Source organism: Cetorhinus maximus, chromosome 7, assembly GCF_964194155.1.
Source record: "Cetorhinus maximus chromosome 7, sCetMax3.hap1.1, whole genome shotgun sequence".
Classification (NCBI taxonomy): domain Eukaryota; kingdom Metazoa; phylum Chordata; class Chondrichthyes; order Lamniformes; family Cetorhinidae; genus Cetorhinus; species Cetorhinus maximus.
The window spans coordinates 52,865,569-52,885,266 of NC_135885.1; the positions used below are offsets into that span (position 1 = coordinate 52,865,569).

At 41.5% G+C, this 19,698-nt stretch overlaps 1 protein-coding gene across 3 annotated transcripts in view; it reads left to right on the top strand.

The window, feature by feature from the left end:
* The window catches only part of npat (nuclear protein, ataxia-telangiectasia locus), a 42,067-nt gene that overhangs the window by 15,668 nt on the left and 6,701 nt on the right, over positions 1 to 19,698 (top strand). For 2 of the 3 annotated variants that reach the window (XM_078545497.1, XM_078545499.1), the window contains 8 exons: positions 208 to 299; positions 5,357 to 5,444; positions 6,930 to 7,026; positions 10,985 to 11,110; positions 11,316 to 13,229; positions 14,773 to 14,891; positions 16,147 to 16,261; positions 16,706 to 16,778. In XM_078545497.1, the coding sequence (XP_078401623.1) occupies positions 208 to 299; positions 5,357 to 5,444; positions 6,930 to 7,026; positions 10,985 to 11,110; positions 11,316 to 13,229; positions 14,773 to 14,891; positions 16,147 to 16,261; positions 16,706 to 16,778 (2,624 nt within the window). The remainder of the gene's footprint in view (positions 1 to 207; positions 300 to 5,356; positions 5,445 to 6,929; positions 7,027 to 10,984; positions 11,111 to 11,315; positions 13,230 to 14,772; positions 14,892 to 16,146; positions 16,262 to 16,705; positions 16,779 to 19,698) is intronic. The other variant, XM_078545498.1, reaches the window with a different exon arrangement.

Genomic DNA, 19,698 nt, shown 5'->3' on the forward strand with positions numbered 1-19,698 from the left:
ATAATGACCTTTCCAGTGACACCCATGTCCCAAGAATGGAAAAAAGAACCACTCACTGCTTATTCATGTCTAACCAAATAAAAACAGAATTAAGCGCAACTATGAGTATACCCTCCTTCATGGGAAAATGATAACTTGTCCTTTTAAATTAGACTATATAGAATGCCAATTAAGAATGGAATTTTAGTGTCTTTATTTTTTTTGCAGCAAAGAGTAATTGAAAATGCCAGAGAGAAAATCTTGAAAGACCGATCTCTACTGGAAAAACTTGCAGAAAATATAAATAAAGTTATGTTCAGGTAATGTAAATCTTTATGTTGCAACAAACTGGACTTGTAATTTTTTTAGTGATGACCATAGTTTTGTCAGTGCCATTTCTAACTTCCATAGCAACAACAACTTATATTTATATAGTCCCTTTAACATAATGAAAGGTTCCAAGACAGTTCACAGGAGCATTATGTAATATACAAACATATGAAAATACAAAATAGGAGCAGAAGTAGGCCATTTGGCCCCTTGAATCTGCTCCGCCATTCAATAAGATCATGGCTGATCTGTTTGTGTTTCGAATTCCACATTCTCATATACCCCTGATAATCTTTGATTCTTGTTAGGCAAGGGAATCAATCTACCTCCGCCTTAAAAATATTCAATGACCCAGCCTCCTCCACCTTCTGAGACAGAGAGTTCCAAAGTCGCATACTCTCTGAGGGAAGAAATTTCTCTTCATTTCTGTCATAAAAGGACGATCTCCTAATTTTAAAACAGTGCCCCTAGTTCTGGACTCACCTATAATAGGAAACATCCTTTCCATATCTACCTTGTCAAGACCATTTAGGATCTTATCTACTTCAATCAAGTTACCCCTCACTCTTCCAAACTGCAGTGGAAACAAGTCCAGTCTGTCCAACCTTTCCTCGTAAGACAACCTGTTCATTTCAGGTATCAATCTAGTAAACCTCCTCTGAACCGCCTCCAACTCATTTGCATCCTTAGCTAAGGAGACCAAAACTGCATACAGTATTCAAGATGTCTCACCAATGCCCTGTATAACTGAAGCATAACATCCTTACTTTTATGTTCAATTCCACTCATAATGAAGGATAGCATTTCATTACCCGCCTTAATTACTTGCTGTGCTTGCATGCTAACATTTTGTGACTTGTGCAGTAGAACACCTAGATCCCTCTGAACCTCAGAATTCTGCAGTCGTTCTTCATTTACTTAATACAATGCTTTTTTTATTCTTCCTGCCAAAGTGAACAACTTCACATTTTCCCACATTATACTCCATCTGCCAGATTTTTACCCACTCACTCACCCTATCTAAATACGACTGCAACCTCCTTATGTCCTCTTCACAACATACTTTCCCTATCTTTGTCTCATCTGCAAATTTAGCTACAATGCCTTCGTTCCCCTCATCTAAGTCATTGATATAAATTGTAAAAAGTTGAGGCCCCAGCACAGACCCCTGTGGGACTTCACTCACCACGTCCTGCTAATCAGAAAAAGACCCATTTATGCATTCTCTGGCTTGCTGGCAGAAAACAATCTTCTATCCATGTTAATATGTTACCCCCTATACCATGAGCTTTTATCTTCTGCAATAACCCATTGATACTGAAAGGCCTGGATAGAGTGGACGTGGGGAAGATGTTTCCATTAGTAGGAGAGACTAGGAAACGAGGGCACAGCCTCAGAGTAAGGGGAAGACCTTTTAGAACAGAGATGAGGAGAAACTTCTTTAGCCAGAGAGTGGTGAATCTATGGAATTCATTGCCACAGAAGGCTGTGGAGTGTATTTAAATTGAGTGTATTTAAAACCGAGATAGATAGGTTCTTGATTGGTAAGGGGATCAAAGGTTACGGGGAGAAGGCGGGAGAATGGGGTTGAGAAACTTATCAGCCATGATTGAATGGCGGAGCAGACTCGATGGGCCGAGTGGCCTAATTTCTGCTCCTATGTCTTATGTGGCACCTTATCAAATGCCTTCTGGAAATCCAAGCACAGCCCAGTGTATGTCTGTAGGCTCCCCTTATCCACAGCGCATGTTACCCCTTCAAAGAACGCCAATAAATTGGTTAAACATGATTTCTCTTTCACAAAACCATGCTGACTCTTCCTGATTACCTTGAGTTTATCTAAACGCCCATCTATATAACCTCCTTAGTGATAGACTTTAACACCTTTTGCATGACAGACGTCAAGCTAAGTGGCCTATAGCTTTCTGTTTTCTGGCTCCCTCCCTTCTTGAATCGAGGGGTTATATTTGCTACTTTCCAGTCTGATGGAACCTTTCCAGAATCAAGCGCATTTTGGAAAAGTAACACCAACACATCTATCTCATTAGCTACCTCTTTTAAGACAAAATATGACACAGAACCACACAAGGAGATAGTAGGTCAGATGACCAAAAGTTTGGTCATATAGGTATATTTTAAGGAGTGTCTTAAAGGAAGAAAGCAATTTAGAGAGGCAGAGAGTTGTAGGGAGGGATCTCCAGAGCTTGTGGCCTAGGCAATTGAAGGCGTGGCCACCAATGGTGGAGCGATTATATTGGGAATTCACAGGAGGCCAGAATTAGAGGAGTGCAGGTACCTGGGAGGGTTGTGGCATTGGAGGAGATTACAGAGATAGGGAGGGGCAAGACCATGGAGGGATTTTAAAACAAGGATGAGAATTTTAAATCTGGACCTTACTTGACTGGGAATTGCTTAGATCATTGAGCCACTTGATGTGAGTTAAGCACAAGCAACATAGTTTTTGGCGTTCTCAAATTTACAAAGAGTAGGATGTGGGAGGCTAGCCAGGAGTGCATTAGAATAGTTGAGTCTAGAGGTAGCGAATGCATGAATGAGGGTTTCGGCAGCAGATGAGCTGAGATGGGCGAAGTCAAGTGATGTTAGAGGTGGAAATAGGCAGTCTTAGTGATGGTAAGAATGTGAGGTTGGAAGCCCATCTTGGGTTCGAACGTGACACTAAGGTTGCAAACAGACTGGCTTATTCTCAGATTGCTGCCAGGGAGAGGGTTGGAGTCAGTATCTAGGGAACAGAGTTTGGAACAAGGACCGAAAACAATGGCTTCCGTCTTCCCGATATTTAATTGGAGGAAATTTTTACTCATCCAGTGTTGGATATCAGATAAGCAGCCTGACAATTTAGCAATAGTGGAGGAGTCGAGTGAGATGGTGATGAGGTAGAGCTTGGATGTCATCAGTGTTACATGTGAAAACTAGCTTTGTGCCTTTGAATGATGTCACCAAGGGGCAGCATATAGATGAGAAATAGGAGGAGGCCAAGAATAGATCCTTGGGGAACACCAGAGGTAATGGTGTGGGAGCAAGAGGAGAAACCATTGCAAGTGCTTCTCTGGTTCCAATTAGATAGCTAAGAATGGAACCATGTGAGAACAGCCCCACCTAGCTTGACATCAGTGAAGAAATGTTGGAGGAAGATGGCGTGGTCAACTGTGTCAAAGGCAGCAGACGGGTCAAGAAGAACGAGGAGGTAGCATTTATCTTGGTCACAGTCGCATAGGATATCATTTGTGACTTTGATAAGAGCCATTTTGGTGCTGTGGTAGATAGGGACAGACATTTGATTGCAGGAATTCAAACATGATGTTTCAGAAAAGAATGGATTTGGGAGGTGACAACATGTTCAAGAACTTTGGAGAGGAATGGGAGGTTGGAGATGGAACAGTAGGTTGCAAGGCTCAAGGGGTCAGGGGTTGGTTTTTTGAAAAGCAGGTTGATGACAGCAGATTTAAAGGAAAGTGGGACAACACCTGAAGAGAGAGAGAACTGTTTACAATATCAGCTAACCTGGGGCCAGATGGGGAAGTTGGGTGATCAGCAGTTTAGTGGGAACTGAAAAAAAAGGAGGCAAGTTCAGGGCTGATGCAGGTAGAAGCATTAATGGAAGTTTAGCCAGGTAGGCTAGTAGAAAGCAGTGACAGGGCAAAGGCAGCTGATCGGATTGCCTTGATCTTAGTGTCAAAGAAATCCATGAGCTCCTTGCACTAGTTGGAAATGAGGGTGGAGGAGACAGGGAGATGTTTATGAAAACAGTTTGCAGTGAAGAAGCCAGGGGTTATCTTCGCATTCCAGGATGATCCTGGAATAGTGAACACTATTAACAAACGAAAGCAATGTTTTAAGTGGTCCAGCCAGATCTGGCAGTGGATGGCTAAACTGCCAAATCCTTTCAAGTATGTGTCCCTTGGACTTAAGGGAGTGGAGGTGAGGGGAAATGGCTGGGGTGGGACAGAGTCGTGCTTTTATTGGGGATTAGGATATCAAAGGTGAAAGTGAGGGTGAGGTTGAGTAAATTGGTAGCTGCAGAAATGTTGTGGTGAATGGTAGGCCAAAGGCTGGATAATTGGAATTTTGAAAGTGCAGTTATGAGTGAATTAGGGGATAGTTTTTTTTTCCAGGGGCGGACACAAGGAGGAATGGGGATTTGGGTGGTGAGTGATACAAGGAAGTGATCAGAGATAGCCTTATCTGTAATTGAAACTATGGGGGTAGTGAGAGCACATAAGATGGCACGGTCAAGGGGGTGGCTGTGAATATGGGTTTACCATGGAGAGAGAGATGCAGGGAGGATAAGAAGGCAATGAACTTGGAGGAGAGAGAGCATGATGAGTTGAGATGGAGGTTGAAATCACCGGGGATGAGAGGCCTTTCTATTCAGGCACTGAGGAGAAAGCAGTGACGAAATCTTGGTGATAACATTTTTAACATACTTTAGCAGGCGGTACAGAATTATGATTTTAAAAGAGATGAGAGGGGTGGAACAAGATGAGATGCTCATAAGAGTGTCAGAGGGGTAGGGGTCAGACCAAAGTGTGATTTTGTGGTAAGTGCCATGCCACCACTGTAATGATCTTAATGGGGCGAGTGGTGGAATATACAGCCAAGCAGGGGAGGCGTCATGAAGGGGGAAGGTGTCATCAACCCTCAGCCAGGTTTCCATAAAGGCTATGATATTGATCCAGTCATTCACAGCAAGAGCCTTGTCCACAAGTGAACAGACATTCTGGAGGGAAATGTGTAGAGGGGTGGTGAGAGCTGCTCCACTGGCAGAGTCCAAAGGGTCAGTGGGTGCAATGAGTGGGAAGGTCTCCATACTGCACATTCTTTTGGTACAATGTACCACAAAGATTTTGGTTTGGAAACTCCGATGGCATCTGTATTATAAGAACATTTCATCCAAAGCTGTAAAATTTAACCAACTGTGAATCAGACTTCTGTAAACGGGATTGACAAAGTCATCAGTAGCTTCAATTGCACATAATATAAAGCAGCTCAAATGTGTGTTAAATCCAACATCTTTTTTGTTTTATAGCGAGACTAGTACTGGGCACCCTTCAAAGCCACCAGACAATAGTACTTCATTACCGGAGCAGTCCATTGATGAGATCCTCGGCCTTGGGGTAAAGTTTATTTCATAATTGAGTGGTATACTGTCTAATTTTTTTTTAATGCAACTTGTGTCTGAACATTTGGGCCATGAACATGGTACTTTGCCAATAAATTCAGCAAAACATGGGATGGATGCTCTTGGATTTTTAAAAAAATATTTTCACGTTAGTAATGATAGTAAGATGTGGCTTCATGCCTGGAAGTCTAAATATGGTGAGAGTCAAAAATAACTATTGTGGGACAAGACCTTTCTGTGCGTATAGTGGAAATGATGGGCTGGATTTTCCTGGCCCCTTGGAAGCTGGGGGAGCTAGGAAAATAGGGGTGAGCTGCATCAGACAGCTCCTTGACGCATTATTGCTTCCAAGGGACTTTCCTGGGGTGGGCTGGAAATTGGGTCAGACACCACACCATGGAGGGAGGCAGCCAATTAGTCCAATTAAGGCTCCATTTAGGGGCCAGTTTGTGCTGGTGTTGGTCTTTTACTGACATCAAAACGGCTTCCCCACCTTGTGTAAAGGCCGCCGGCTCAATCGAGTCAGCCTCCCGGTGGCAGGCTAGGGGCCAACAGAGCTCAGAGCCCATTAGAAAATTGCATCCCCAATGACAGGATTGTAGGGATCCTCATCTATGAATAGGTTTTCCCACCAACCTGATGGCCTGACTGGCTTCGAGCCTTTTTAATTTATAATTAAAATGCAAGCAACCAAGGGTGCCTCCATGTTGAAGCACCCTCATGCACGTCTGCCAACTTGGGCAGCGTCTACCTGACTCTGTGACTCCTGGTAGGGCTTCCAATCTGACATGGCTGCAGACCTCTTTGGACCTGCAACATCAGGAGCCTGCCTGCTGTCCTTAATCGGACACTGATCACAGAGGCAGCCAATTAGGCCGTCTCCTGGAAGGTTGTGTCAGCGGGCTCGGTGGTACCCCCATATGGGCTCAACATCAGGGTCCCAATGCCTGCCAGAAAATCCTACCTGATGTGTTCGGAGAAAAAGTAGTAACTTTGCTGTTGCTGCTTTTTATAAATAAAATAAAATTTTCAAAGTGCATTGGAAATCCCACTTAGCTTTTAAAAGATAACCTGTATTTCAATGCAGCTATAAAATGTTTTCCTTTAATTTACAACTACAGAAATGTTGGAATGACTAGATTAAGAACATCTGTAATGTCACTTCACTAACAAAGCTCTTCAAAGTGAATAGACAGATCTTTAAGCCAACACAAATGTTATATTCAGTTCAGCAGCTTAGGCTTTGATTTTTGATGCTGAGAAATATTTATGCACAAGTGGGTGATGGTGAAAAAGTGGAAAGAGAAAAGAGGAACATTGTTTTCAAAGCAGGGAAAGAAAACAAAATATTGGTTTTAATTTTAAAAAAAACAAATTATTTTATTATTTTTCATATGTTCCTGAAGGCGCCAAGTATATCCATAGTCCAAGCTAGACAAAGTCAAAATCTTAAATAAAATGCCCTTTTTATTTTTTGTAGGATGAAGTCCATATGTCCGATGAAGCTATCCAGGATATCTTGGAGCAGACCGAATCAGACCCTGCATTTCAGGCTTTGTTTGATCTCTTTGATTATGGTTTGTATCAAGCCCCATCAAAAAGTATACACTTTTTAAAATTTATGCTCAATAAAAATCTATTAATAATGAACTTGATCAGAGCAGATAAGGTTCTCTTGGTACAAGTCTTTGTGCAAACGAATACAACTTCTCATTGCAGCCAATCAATAGCAACCACAAATATTAGAACCATAGAAAAGTTACAGCACAGAAAGTCCATTCAGCCCATCATGTCTGTGCTGACTGATAAAGAAAATATATTAAACAAGCCACATGTTCTAATTCCACCTTCCAGCACCTGGTCTTGTAGCCTTGCACCTTGCAGCAATTAAGGTGCAGATCTGGGTACCTTTTAAATGAGTTGAGGGTTTCTGCTTCCACCACCAAACCAGACATTGAATTCCAGACATCCACCGCCCTCTGGGTGAAGAGGTTTTTCTTCATGCCCCCTCTAAACCTTCTACCAATCACCTTAAATCTGTGCCTCCTGGTAATTGACCTTTCCACTAGGGAAAGAGGGCATCCCTGTCTACTCTATCTAGGCCCCTGATAATTTTGTATGCCTCAATTAAGTCACACCTTAGCTTCTTCTGTTCTAAGGAAAACAACCCTAGCCTACCCAATCTTTCCTCATAGTTGCAATTTTTAAACCCTGGTTACATTCTTGTAAATCTATGTACTCTCTCCACAGCAATTATGTCCTCCCTGTAATGTGGCAACCAGAACTGTACACAAAAGTCCAGCTGTGGCCTAACCAGCATTTTATACAGTTCCAGCATTACATCCCTGCTTTTGTATTCTATACCTTATCCGCCTGTCCTGCCACCTTCAGGGATCTGTGGACGTGCACAAAGTGTCTCATTTCCTTTACCCCTCTCAATATCCTCCTGTTTATTGTGTATTCCCTAGCTTTGTTAGCCCTCCCCAAATGCATTACCTTAGACTCCTGGCTAGAATTCCAATTGCCTCTTTTCCACCCACTCAACTCATTGATGTCATTCTGGAGTCAACAGTTATCCTCTTCTCAAGCAACTACAGAGCCAATTTTTGTGTCATCTGCAAATTTCCCAATTATGCCTCCCACATTTAAGTCCAAATCATTAATATATACAACAAACATCAAGGGACCCAACACTGAGCCCTGGAGCATCACTGGAAACCACTTTTGCGAAAACATCCATCAACTATCACCCTTTGTTTCCTGCCACTGAGCTAATTTTGGATCCAACTGGCCACATTCTCCTGTATCCCATGGGCTTTTACTTTCCTGGCCAGTTTGCCATGTGGGACCTTGTCATCTGCCTTACTGAAATCCATGTGGAGAATATCCACTTCACTACCCTCGTCAATCCTCTCTGTTACTTCATTTAAAAATTCAATTAAATTAGTAAGACATGACCTTCCCCTAACAAAGCCATGCTGACTATCCCTGATTAAGCAGTTTCTTTCTAAGTGACAGTTTATCCTGTGGCTCGGAATTGATTCTAATAATTTGCCCACCACTGAAGTCAGACTGACCAGTCTATAATTATTTAGCCTATCCATCGCATCCCTTTTAAATAATGGTCCAGTGTTCGCAGACCTCTAATCCACTGGTACCTCGCGTGCATCTAGTAAGGATTGGAAAATGATCCTCCCTAGCTTTCTTCAACAGCCTGGGATACAATCCTTCTGGCCAGTATTCAGTTTGAAATCTGTCGGAAGGTTCTTTTAAGGATATGACTATAAATGCATATTAGGACAAGAGACATGGCATTTCTTCAATATAGCTAGACAATTCCAATTTATTAGAGGGGTTTTGTGCAGTGTGGCCACTGTATCATATTCTGCTGGAAAAGTTTATAAATTACTATACCAGATTTCAGTTCAGATTCTAAGATTAGATTAGAAACTAATGTATTTGCAAATGCTGTCAATGTGCAAAAAACAAATTGAGAGACCTGTTTCCTGGTAGCCTAATGAGATGTGGAAAATCCTTGAGTTCTTAAAACTTCTTTAACAGTGCAGAAGGAGGTCATTCAGCCAATCGAGTCTGCACTGGCTCTCTGAAAGAGCATTCTACCTAGTCCTGCTCCCCTGCCTTATCCCTATAATCTTACACATTCTCTCTTTTCGGATAGCAATCCTTTTGAATGCCTCAATTGAACATGACTCCACCGCCTTCTCAGGAAGTTTGTTCTAGACTCTAACCACTCTCTGGGTGAAAAAAGTTTTCCTCACATTACGTTTACTCCTTTTGCCAATTATTTTGAATCTGTGCCCTTGTGTTCTTGATGCTCTTGAGTGGGAACAACTTCTCACTATTTACCATGTCCATACTTCTCAACATCTTGAATACCTCTATCAAGTCTCCTCTCGGCTTTCTTTCCTCCAAGGAAAACAGCCCAAACCTCTCCAATCTATCCTCATAGTTACGGTTCTTTATCCCTTGAATCATTCTTGTGAATCTCCTCTGTACTCCAATACCTTCACATCCTTCCTCAAGTATGGCGCCCAGAACTGGACGCAGTACTCCGAGTGAGACCTAACTAGTGCTTATACAAGTTCAACATGACCTCCTTACTCTTACTCAATGTCCCTATTAATAAAGCTCAAAATACTATATGGAAAGTAGGGCTTTATTCTAATTTCAGACGGTCATTAATTTAGACATTTGGGGAAAGTGTTATATTCTCCAGTTCAATATTCCTCATCTTGCTGAATGCAGGAACTCACCAAATGGAATTTTGAATGCATATAACCGTGGTATTTTAGCATTAATTAGAGTACCAAATTTTAGATTAAAAATGCTTTTGCTGATGTTCTATGGGTTTTGTACATTCTCTTTACTCTCTGCATTTATGAACATGCATAGATTGGTAAACAAGGTTGCTGAACTGCAGGCACATTGGATTATGATATCTGGGAAATAGTGGCTCAAACAAAGGGAGGAATGGACATTTAATATTCCTGGATACAATGCAGGAATTCTGGAAAGTTAGGGAAGGAAATAAAGGAGAGAGAATGGCAATATAGATCAGAGATACTGTTACAGCACCAGAAAATGATAATATATTTGAGGGTTCAAAGACAATCCATTTAGTTAGAATTAATGAACAGTGCAGGAGTTACTATACTCCTGAGTGTATACTGTAGGCCACCAAATAGTGGGAACAACAGAGGAGCAAATTTGCAGGCACATTGCAGCAAGACAGAGACTACAGAGTGGTGATAGTGAGGGAGGTCACTTATCCTAATATAGATTGGGAAAATAACAAAGTAAAGGGCAAAGAAGGGGAGGAATTCCTGAAGTGTGTGCAAGAAAACTTTCTTGATTAGTACATTTTCAGCCCAAACAGGGAGGAAGCTGTGCTGGATTTAATTCTGGGGAATGAAGTAGGGCAGGTGGAGCAAGTTGCAGTGGGAGTACTTGGGAAAACAGTAAACACAATAGATTAGAGAAGTTATGGAAAAGGTCAAGGAAAACTCAGATGTGAAAATACTCAACTAATGAGGGCTAATTTCAGTGAGCTGAAAGGGGATCTGGCCCAGGTGGATTGGAATCAAAGATTGGCAGGTAAAACAGTAAATGAACAATGGGAGATCATCAGAGAGAAGATGGTTTGGATACAGAATGGACACATTCTCACTAGAAGGAAAGGAAGGACATTCCAAGATACAGCTCCCTAGGATAACTGAAGACATTAAAATGAGACAGAAGAAGGAAGCTTATGATAAATTTGACTAATTGGATAGCTATTTGACAGAGGTGGCACAGGCACAGTGGACTGAATGACCTCTTTCAGTGCTGTATCATTCTATGATTTAAATCTTTGGTATTTTGACTTTTTTTTTCCCCTAAGGTGGTAACTGGAGAAATTGTACATTTTGGTTCTGAAATAAGTCTTTCATTCATTGGGATTAAATTTATATCTAGGGTTGTGTTTATAATTTAGTACATTTGTATTTTATCTGTTCTAAAATTTGTTTAATTTAGGTAAATCCAAAAGGAGTGAAGACGGTGATCATGGACAGTGCAGTCAAGAAGACTTGGAAATAATAGAAAATGGTGCAAGTTCGGCATTCCCTGATGTATTTAACACCTATCAAACAGAGGAATTGGGTGAGTTGTAGTTTTGTTAATTTATAAAATCAAATACATGTTTGTGGATTTGTATCAAAAATTCTTAACTAAATGCATTACCTTCAATGTATAATTGCATAATTTTACTCACTGATGAGTGTAACATTTAAACTATTTGTAATACATTTTGTAGTATGTTTACAAATCATGTAATTTTGTTTATTTTTTTCCTTTGCTTTCCTAGTGTCCTTACCTTCAATGTCCTCTGAGAAAGTGTCAAGCGGCTATAAGAAGAAAAGCAAAGCTGATGGGACAATGCATAAAAATAAAATATCATCAGAATCAAATTCTACTACAAAATGCACAAAAAAGGATAATCAAATGTTTTCGACCTTCAACGCAACTGATGTAAACAGACCCATGCTTTCAATGGATAGTCAGACGACCAGCAGCCAGGCATCCAAATGTAGCTGTTGGACCCATGGAGAAACCAGTTCTGTATCTGACCTTCCTTCATCTGTTGCTGCTATTCACACAACTACTTTAGCAATGTCAGAGTGTCAAGAAGCTGGGAACATTGCTGAAATGGAGATTGAAGCACAGTCATCATCTATTTATCATGAAAAGGCAGAACTGTCTCCACTTACGCAACAAGAGCTCAGTGAGGACCCTATGGGCGTTGAAGAGTTAACTAATCACAACGGGAAAGCAGAATCAATATCCGAATTGACATGTCAAAATGGCCTTGCTGCAGAAGCTAATAAGTCTTCACTTTATGATAATAAGTCAAAAGCAGTTATAAGTCAGAAAAAAGCTGAACAGCCAGCAACACAAACTGTGTGTGTTACAAGGACAAGTGATAAAGCTGCAACTATAGTTTGTACTATACCACCTTCAGCTTGTTCTGAAGCATCGGTTCAGTCAACTTTTGTAGTACAGAAAAGTTCTGTATGTGAGCCTGCTTCTCTGGATGAAAGAAAGCCCTTATCAGTTAACTCTGATAACTCCTCAGTAACTACAGTGCCAGATCAGGAAAATGCCATGCACGCGCTTGAAATTTCTAAAAGCCCTTCTTTAACCAATGTCCTTGTTTCTACTGTACCTGAAGCATCAAATAGTTCCACTGTAAGCTCTAGTTCAGCAAACTCCCTTAAATCTGGAGCAATTAATACGTGCACCGTTTCTTCTGAAGTGGAGTTGCCTGATCCAGCAGAGCCAGTTTCTTCCTCTGCTTCTTCTAAATCGAACTCTGAGGTTAAGGCTATATCCCTTCAACCGAGTTTTGTTACTTCAGGCCTGACTGCTGCAGCTGAAAGTGTTTCAACTAACGTGGCGTCTAAGTCACCCCTCACTGCCACTTCTGCAAAGACTGATGTTATTTCCACCTCTAAAATGTCAAATGCTGAACCTTCCAGCACCATGGAAGTAGATCCCACAAATATTGTAACTCTCAAGATAATAATTAGTGATGATCCCAAACAGTGTTCATCAGATCCAGAATTAAGTAATGCTGTGTCTAGTATTACAAATGAAAATGTACCAACAATTATATTGTCCTCTCCAGGTGGTACACCCTTAAAAGGCAAAGGATTAAGCCAACCTTTGTCAAGTAGCAATAATGTTGCTGTTACTGAAACCAATCCTAGTTGCAATGAGTGTGTAAGTACTGAAGAAATAGAAAGTACTACAAATAGTTTGGGGGTGGCAGAGGAGCCTGAAAGCAGTGAACAGAATGTTGCAGCAACTGAAGTTGAAGCTGTGCCTGCACAAAGCGTTACCTCAAGTAATGTGACCATTAATATACCACAGACTGATGGTACTCTGTTGTCACAAAATCCAGTTAGCCTATCAAAAGACACTGGGCTTATTCAACTATTGCCTGCCGCTACCACGTTTGGGCAGTCCAACGGTGTCCTGATAACAACTTGTGTGCAAGATTCTGCAGGGCAATCTTTGAGGAAGGGAGAGGAACCAAATAATGGGAGCACATTTATTTTGGACCACCGAGGAAATTCTACAAATGTCTTAATGCTACCAAGCAGCTCTGCTTCCACCACTATATCGACATCAGTTCCTCAAGCTTTATCAACCCCTCCAAGGCCGAGCACTGTTTTTACCGTGGGACAGCCTGTATCTTCAAGTTTTTCACAAGGTGCAGGTGATAAGGCTGTACTCAAATTGCAAATTTTTGACATGTTTGTAATACTGTCAACAAATTTTCCAACTTCATGCATGATTGTTATTGTGATATTGCCAGCATGTTTTTTTTCCATTAGTGTATTGTACTACCCAACTTTATGAATTAATACAATATTGGGCACATATTTGTTGAGTAGCTGGTGTCATAAACAGCTGATGCAAAGGCAAGCGATGGAATACTAGTATAACTAGCAGAGCAAATGGAGACAGTTACATGGGCCAGGATTTTCCCCTCGGCGATTTGAGGGCGGGGCTTTCTTGCCGAGGGGAAAATGACGCGGGGTGACGTCGGTAGGAGCCCCTGACGTCATCCCGGTCCCCCTGATGTCATCCCGGTCCCTTTAAATTTTTAGGAAGGCAGGCGGACAGCAAAATCAGCTGTCTGTCCGCCGACCTGTCAGTGGCCAATTGAGGCCATTGACAGGATTATTGAGATAATTAAAGACCTGCCCGTCCAAGCTTAAGGCTGGCGGGCAGGCCAGGAGCCCCAGCGGGCTTCAGATTATTCATGAAACTTCATCCACTGGCGGGATGAAGTTTCATGCCCGTTTTTTAAAAATGTAATAAATTTTGTGTGTTTATTATTAACATATCCCATCTCGTGCGACGTTGTCACATGAGGGGGACATGTTAATTTTTCTATTTTTAGACTTTACTTACTTCTCACGAATCTCCCTGAGACAGGACTTTGCCTCAGGGAGCAGTGCGCATGTGCGCAAAAGAGTGCACTTTGACAGATGGGGATCCCCCCCCCCGCACAGGAAGCACATAGCATTTCCTGTCGGGCGGGCCTTAATTGGCCCGCCCGCGCAAAATGGCAGCAGGCCCCGTTTTGGTGGCAGGGATTGGCTGTCTGCCCGCCGCCGAGCCGGTGGGGTCTGCACGCCATCTGAGGGCAAAATTCTGCCCATGACGTTTCTTTCCCCTCTCTGATTGTCTTTGCAAGTGGTTACAGCAACACTCAAAACTGACGCTCTAGCAGTTAACTCGATACAGAAGAGAGACGAGTTGAATTTCAGCTAATACGTTACAGAAAAGAGATTGAACCTGTGGTTTTCTTGTCTGTGTGGCTGACTGCCACTTTCTAGGTTTGCTCAAGGTGCCGTGTTTATAGAAGAGAAATGCCAATTGAAAATACATATTTATTCCCTTCCCTCACTATTTCTTATGATAGAGGACAGCCACACGAGCAGCCGTATCTCCTGTCTCCAGTGAAGGGCAACAGAGTAACCCAAGATGACATTCATGTTTTTCCCTCCCACCTCCAAATTGAATGGTATCTGGCCACTAACCCTAGTGGCTCATTATATGACGGCAACCGGGGGGTAGGTAGGAATGTGGAGTTGAGGTTACAATCAGATCAGCCATGATCTTATTGAATGGTGGCGCCAGCTCGAGGGGCTGAGTGGCCTACTCCTAATGCGTATGTATGTTTGTAACCTTTTGCTTGGGGTTTTCTAACTTATTCTGTTACTGAAAGTTAAATGTGTTACATTTTTCAGGGTCAACTTTTATTATCACATCCCCTGTCCAGCCAGTGCTGCAAGGAATGATGGGAATGATTCCTGTTTCAATAATGGGTCCAAATAATGGAACTTCATTCACAGTGTCGCCCCAACAGGTCAGTTCATATGTATCCTGTACGTGTCTACATTGGAGTACATAATCTGTGACTTTGAGGAGCTGCTGCATTTGTTGAGGATAATTGTACATTGATTTGGGACTTTGAGAACTTGATTGATTCTGTTGTATGTGAAACAGAATCAGGGAAATTACAGTGCAGGCAAAGGCTGTTTGGTGCATTGTACCATTCCATTTTAAACAATGTCATAATCTCTGCCTCAACAGCTATTTGTGGTAAAGCATTCTTATTTTTTATTCTTTCACAGGATGTGGGCATCACTGGCTAGGCCAACATTTATTGCCCATCCCTAATTGTCCTTAAGAAGCTGGTGGTGAGCTGCCATCTTAAAGCGTGGTAGTCTATGTAATGTACGTATGTCTAGAGTGCTGTTAGGAAGGGAGTTTCACATTTTGACCCAGCGACAGTGAAGGAGTGGCGATATAGTTCCAAGTCAGGATGTTGTGTGACTTGGAGGGGAACTTGCATGTGGTGGTGTTCCCATGCATCTGCTGCCCTTGTCCTTCTAGGTGATAGGGGTTGCAGGTTTGGAAGGTGTTATTGAAGGAGCCTTGGTGAGTTGCTACAGTGCATCTTGTATATGGTATACAATGCTGCCATTGTGCATCGATGGCAGAGGGAGTGAATATTTAAGGTGGTGGATGGGTTGTAGAGGAAGTTACAGACAGGGAGGGTCAAGGCCATGAAGGGATTTAGACTCAGGGATGCAAACTGCTGGTTTGGGAGCTAATCTTGGTCCTTCAGTACGAGAGTGATGGATTTTGGTGTAAGTTAGGATCTGGGCATTCTTTAATAGTTGATGCACAGAATGTTTAGATTCCTTGCTCCACTGTTGCTGTTCATTCAAATAATGAGAGGTTCTGCTGATCATACTTGAACTGGAAACCAGTTATTCTTTATTAAATACTTGGATTCACATTTGCAATTTACTGTGGTGTATTGCTGACCTAAGCCATGTTATGAAGTGACACCATGCAGAGAAAGAGAGGGGAAAAGTACAAGCCATCCCCCAGGTCTGGTGTGCATTTCTTTGGAGCCTATCATGTGAAGTGGCATTGGTGGAAGTTTAGTAGCAAGTTTGCGATTCACCTCTGGGACAGGATGGCTGCATGGTACACCAGACCTTTACATAAGGGATAGGAATAACTTTTTCTGCCAGATTAAAGGTGGAATGCATAAATGTCAGTCGCCACTTGCAGAACTTGTTATACAATTTTCTATTTATTTCCACCAGGTTCTCCGTATGCCAGTATCATCATCACTTGGCAAAAAGTGTAACAGATTCAGCAAACTTCCCATTTCAAGGAAACCACCGCAATTAGCTGTTCAGCCAAGCACCTTAAATGCAGGTTAGCATGTACGGAAAGAAATGGCTATGAATTATATTCACCGCAAAAAAAATTCATTTGACAAACAATGTACCTAGCTATTTAAATGTCACACTTTCTTTCCTGCTTGTTACTTTGCATGAGCAAATAATTAAATGGTATTTTAACAGTTAACTGCTTTTACAATTTATAAAACATCTGCGTATCCTGGAACGCCTATTTGTAATGCTCACCATTGTGGTGGCTGAAAGCAGACTCTTGTAATTTAGTACCACAGAAGAGCTTTATATGGTTTGGTAATGGGCACCTTCATTCTTCATATTAATTGTTCCTTTTTTTTTGGAGAAATATAAATGTGGAAAAAAAAAGTAAGTTGGTGTTTTGCTTTCTCATTTTTGTTTAAATAGTTACCCTGGATTACACTAAATTGATAAAATTAATTACTATTATTGTCCTGTATTCTAGGACCGTCGTCTGTTATTGGCACTTTCATTTCAATAGATCCATCAATCACACAAAGTAATTCTCGGCCTCTCAGGTAATACACCAGAATGACTGATATGTCATTCTGTATGCTGTTAAAGTTATTGTTTAGAAATGATGCTTGGGCAGGTGGACTTGAACAGTTCAAAATATTGGCTTCACCTAGGCTTCAGATCTTTGTGGCAAGAGACCAAAATCTAATTCCTGCATAGTTTTATCTCATGGCTGGATTGATATGTAGCACTGCTATGAGTTCATCTGTTTTTAGGAGAAAGAATGGGATGCACTGCTTTTATTTCCCTTTTCGGGCTGGCGGATCTTAAACATTGATTTACAGGAAATGTATGGCACAGAAGGAGGTCCATTGTGTCTATGCTAGCTGAAAAACAGGCATCCAACATAATCTCACTTTCCTGCTCTTTGTCCTTACCCCTATAGGTTACAGCACTTCAAGTTTATACTTAGGTTTTTTGTTCTAAATGTGACAAGAGTCTCTGCCTCTATCACCTTTTCAGGCAGTGTGTTGAAGACCGTCACCACCCATGGGGTGAAAAAAGTTCTCCACAACTCCCCTCTAATCTTTCTGTCGTTATTCTAAATCTCTTTGCTAAGGGAAATAGGACCTATCTAGGTCCCTCAATTTTGTACACCTGAATTAAATCTTCTCTCAGCTTCCTCTGTTCCTAAGAAAACAGCCCCAGCCTATGGAATCTTTTCTTATAGCTAAAATTCTCAAATCCTGGCAACATGCTTGTGAATCTCTTCTGTCCCCATTCTAGTACCCATTCTTGTAATGCAGTGACCAGAACTGGACACAGTACTCTAGCTATCCTGTATACCTTGTTAGCCACTTTTATCTACCTCTCCTTTTGGAATCTTTGGGAATTTGTGGACATACACCCTAAGGTCTCTCTGTTCCTCTGGCCTTTTCAGTATCTTACCATTTATTGTGTTTTCTCTTGCCTTGTTTGCCATCCCCAAATGCATTGCTGCACATTTCTCCAGATTGAATTCCATTTGCCACTTTTCTGTACACCTGACTAGTCCATTGATATCTTCTTGCAGGCTAGTTTTCTTCATGATCAACCACACTAATTTTTGTATCATCTGCAAACTTCTTAGTCATGTTCCTCTACATTTAGGTCTAAATCATTGATCATATATCATGAAAAGCAATGGTCCTATTACCAAGCTCTGCAGAAACCACTGGAAATGGCCTGCCAGGCACAAGAACACCCGTCAACTATTTCTCTTTGCTTCCTACCACTGAGCCAATGTTGGATTCAACTTGCCATTAAATTCTTACTTTTCTGATGAGCCTGCCATGTGGTACCTTGCTAAAATCCATGTATACAATATTAAATGCACTAGCCTTATCGATCCTCCTTGTCAACCTCAACAAATTCAGCCAAGTTAGTCAGACACAGCCTTCCCTTAAATCAATGCTGATTGCCCTTGATTAATCCGCGTTTATCTGAATTACGATTTATACTGGCCTTCGGATTTTTTCTAATAATTTGCACCCTCCCCACCCCCCCCTTCTCCATTTTTAAACAACAGTACAATGTTAGCAGTCCTCCAACATCACACTTGTAGTTAGAGGACTGGAAAATGATAGTCAGAACCTCTGCTGTTTCTTTCCTTGTTTCTCTTAGCAGCCTGGGGTGCATTTCATCTGGATGTGGTGATTTATCCATTTTCAAAGGTGGTAAACCCTGAAATACTTCCTCTCGCTATGTTTACACCAGCCAGACTTAACATCAATTCTGCATCATCCCCCTCTTTTTGTGAAAGTATACAATAAGAAAGCCTTCATATATAAGTTAATTTTTGTTCTCTAATCAGTTCTACTTTTTTCCTTAGTTAACCTCTTGCTCTTTATGTACTTGTAAAATATTTTTGGGTTTCCCTTGATTTTACTTGCCAGTGTTTTTTCATGCCCTCTGCTTTTCTGATTTCCTTTTTAATTTTATCCTCGTGCTTTCTGCACTATTGAGCTCTCAGTATTTGACATAACCTTCCTTTTTTTTTGCCTTATCCTACTCTGCATGCTCTTTGACTTCCAGTGCCGTTTCAATTTGAGAGACCCACCTTATTTCTGGGAACATTTGTTTTGCACCCTCTATCTCCTTGAATACTTCCCACTGCTCTGACCCTGTTTCCAGTTCACTTTTGCCAGATCACATTTCAACTTGATAAAATTAGCCTTTCCCCAAATTAAAACTTTTACTCTGAAGAAAAGTCATATGGACTCAAAACGTTAATTCTGTTTCTGTCTCCGCAAACGCTGCCAGACCTGATGAGTTTTTGCAGCATTTTCTGTTTTTATTTCAGATTTCCAACATCTGCAGTATTTTGCTTTTCCATTAAAACTTTACTCTTGGTCTGTCATAATCACACTAAATCTAGCTGAATTATTTCTCACTACCACCAAAATTCTCCCAGATAATATCCATTCCACTTGTCCAGTTTGTTTCCTGAAACTAAATCCAGAATTGCCCCTTCCTTTGTGGTTTGCTGACATTTGCCATTTTAATCTCGCATCTGCATTTACGGTGCATTTTTTTCTCTCCCACCCCCAACATCCTCCACCACCCCACCAAATTTTTTTTCCTCACTTTGTGAGGGATTCTCTGTAGCTCTTCACTGTACACTAATTGCTCATTCTTTTGGCCTTTTACTTCTTCACATTTACCTCTCGGATCTTTTATGTCATGTGTTTTTTAAAAATTCATTTATGGGACGTGGGCTTCGCTGGCTGGGCCAGCATTTATTGCCCATCCCTAGTAGCGGTTGGGAAGGTGGTGGTGAGCTGCCTCCTTGAACCGCTGCAGTCCAAGAAGGCAGCTCACCACCACCCTCTCAAGAGCATCTAGGGATGTTGGGGGCCTGCAAGCTCTTCACTCTGTTTATTCACTCTCTGATTGCCATATCTGTTGATTTTTCTCCCTTATCCCCCTCCATTTCTTCCACCT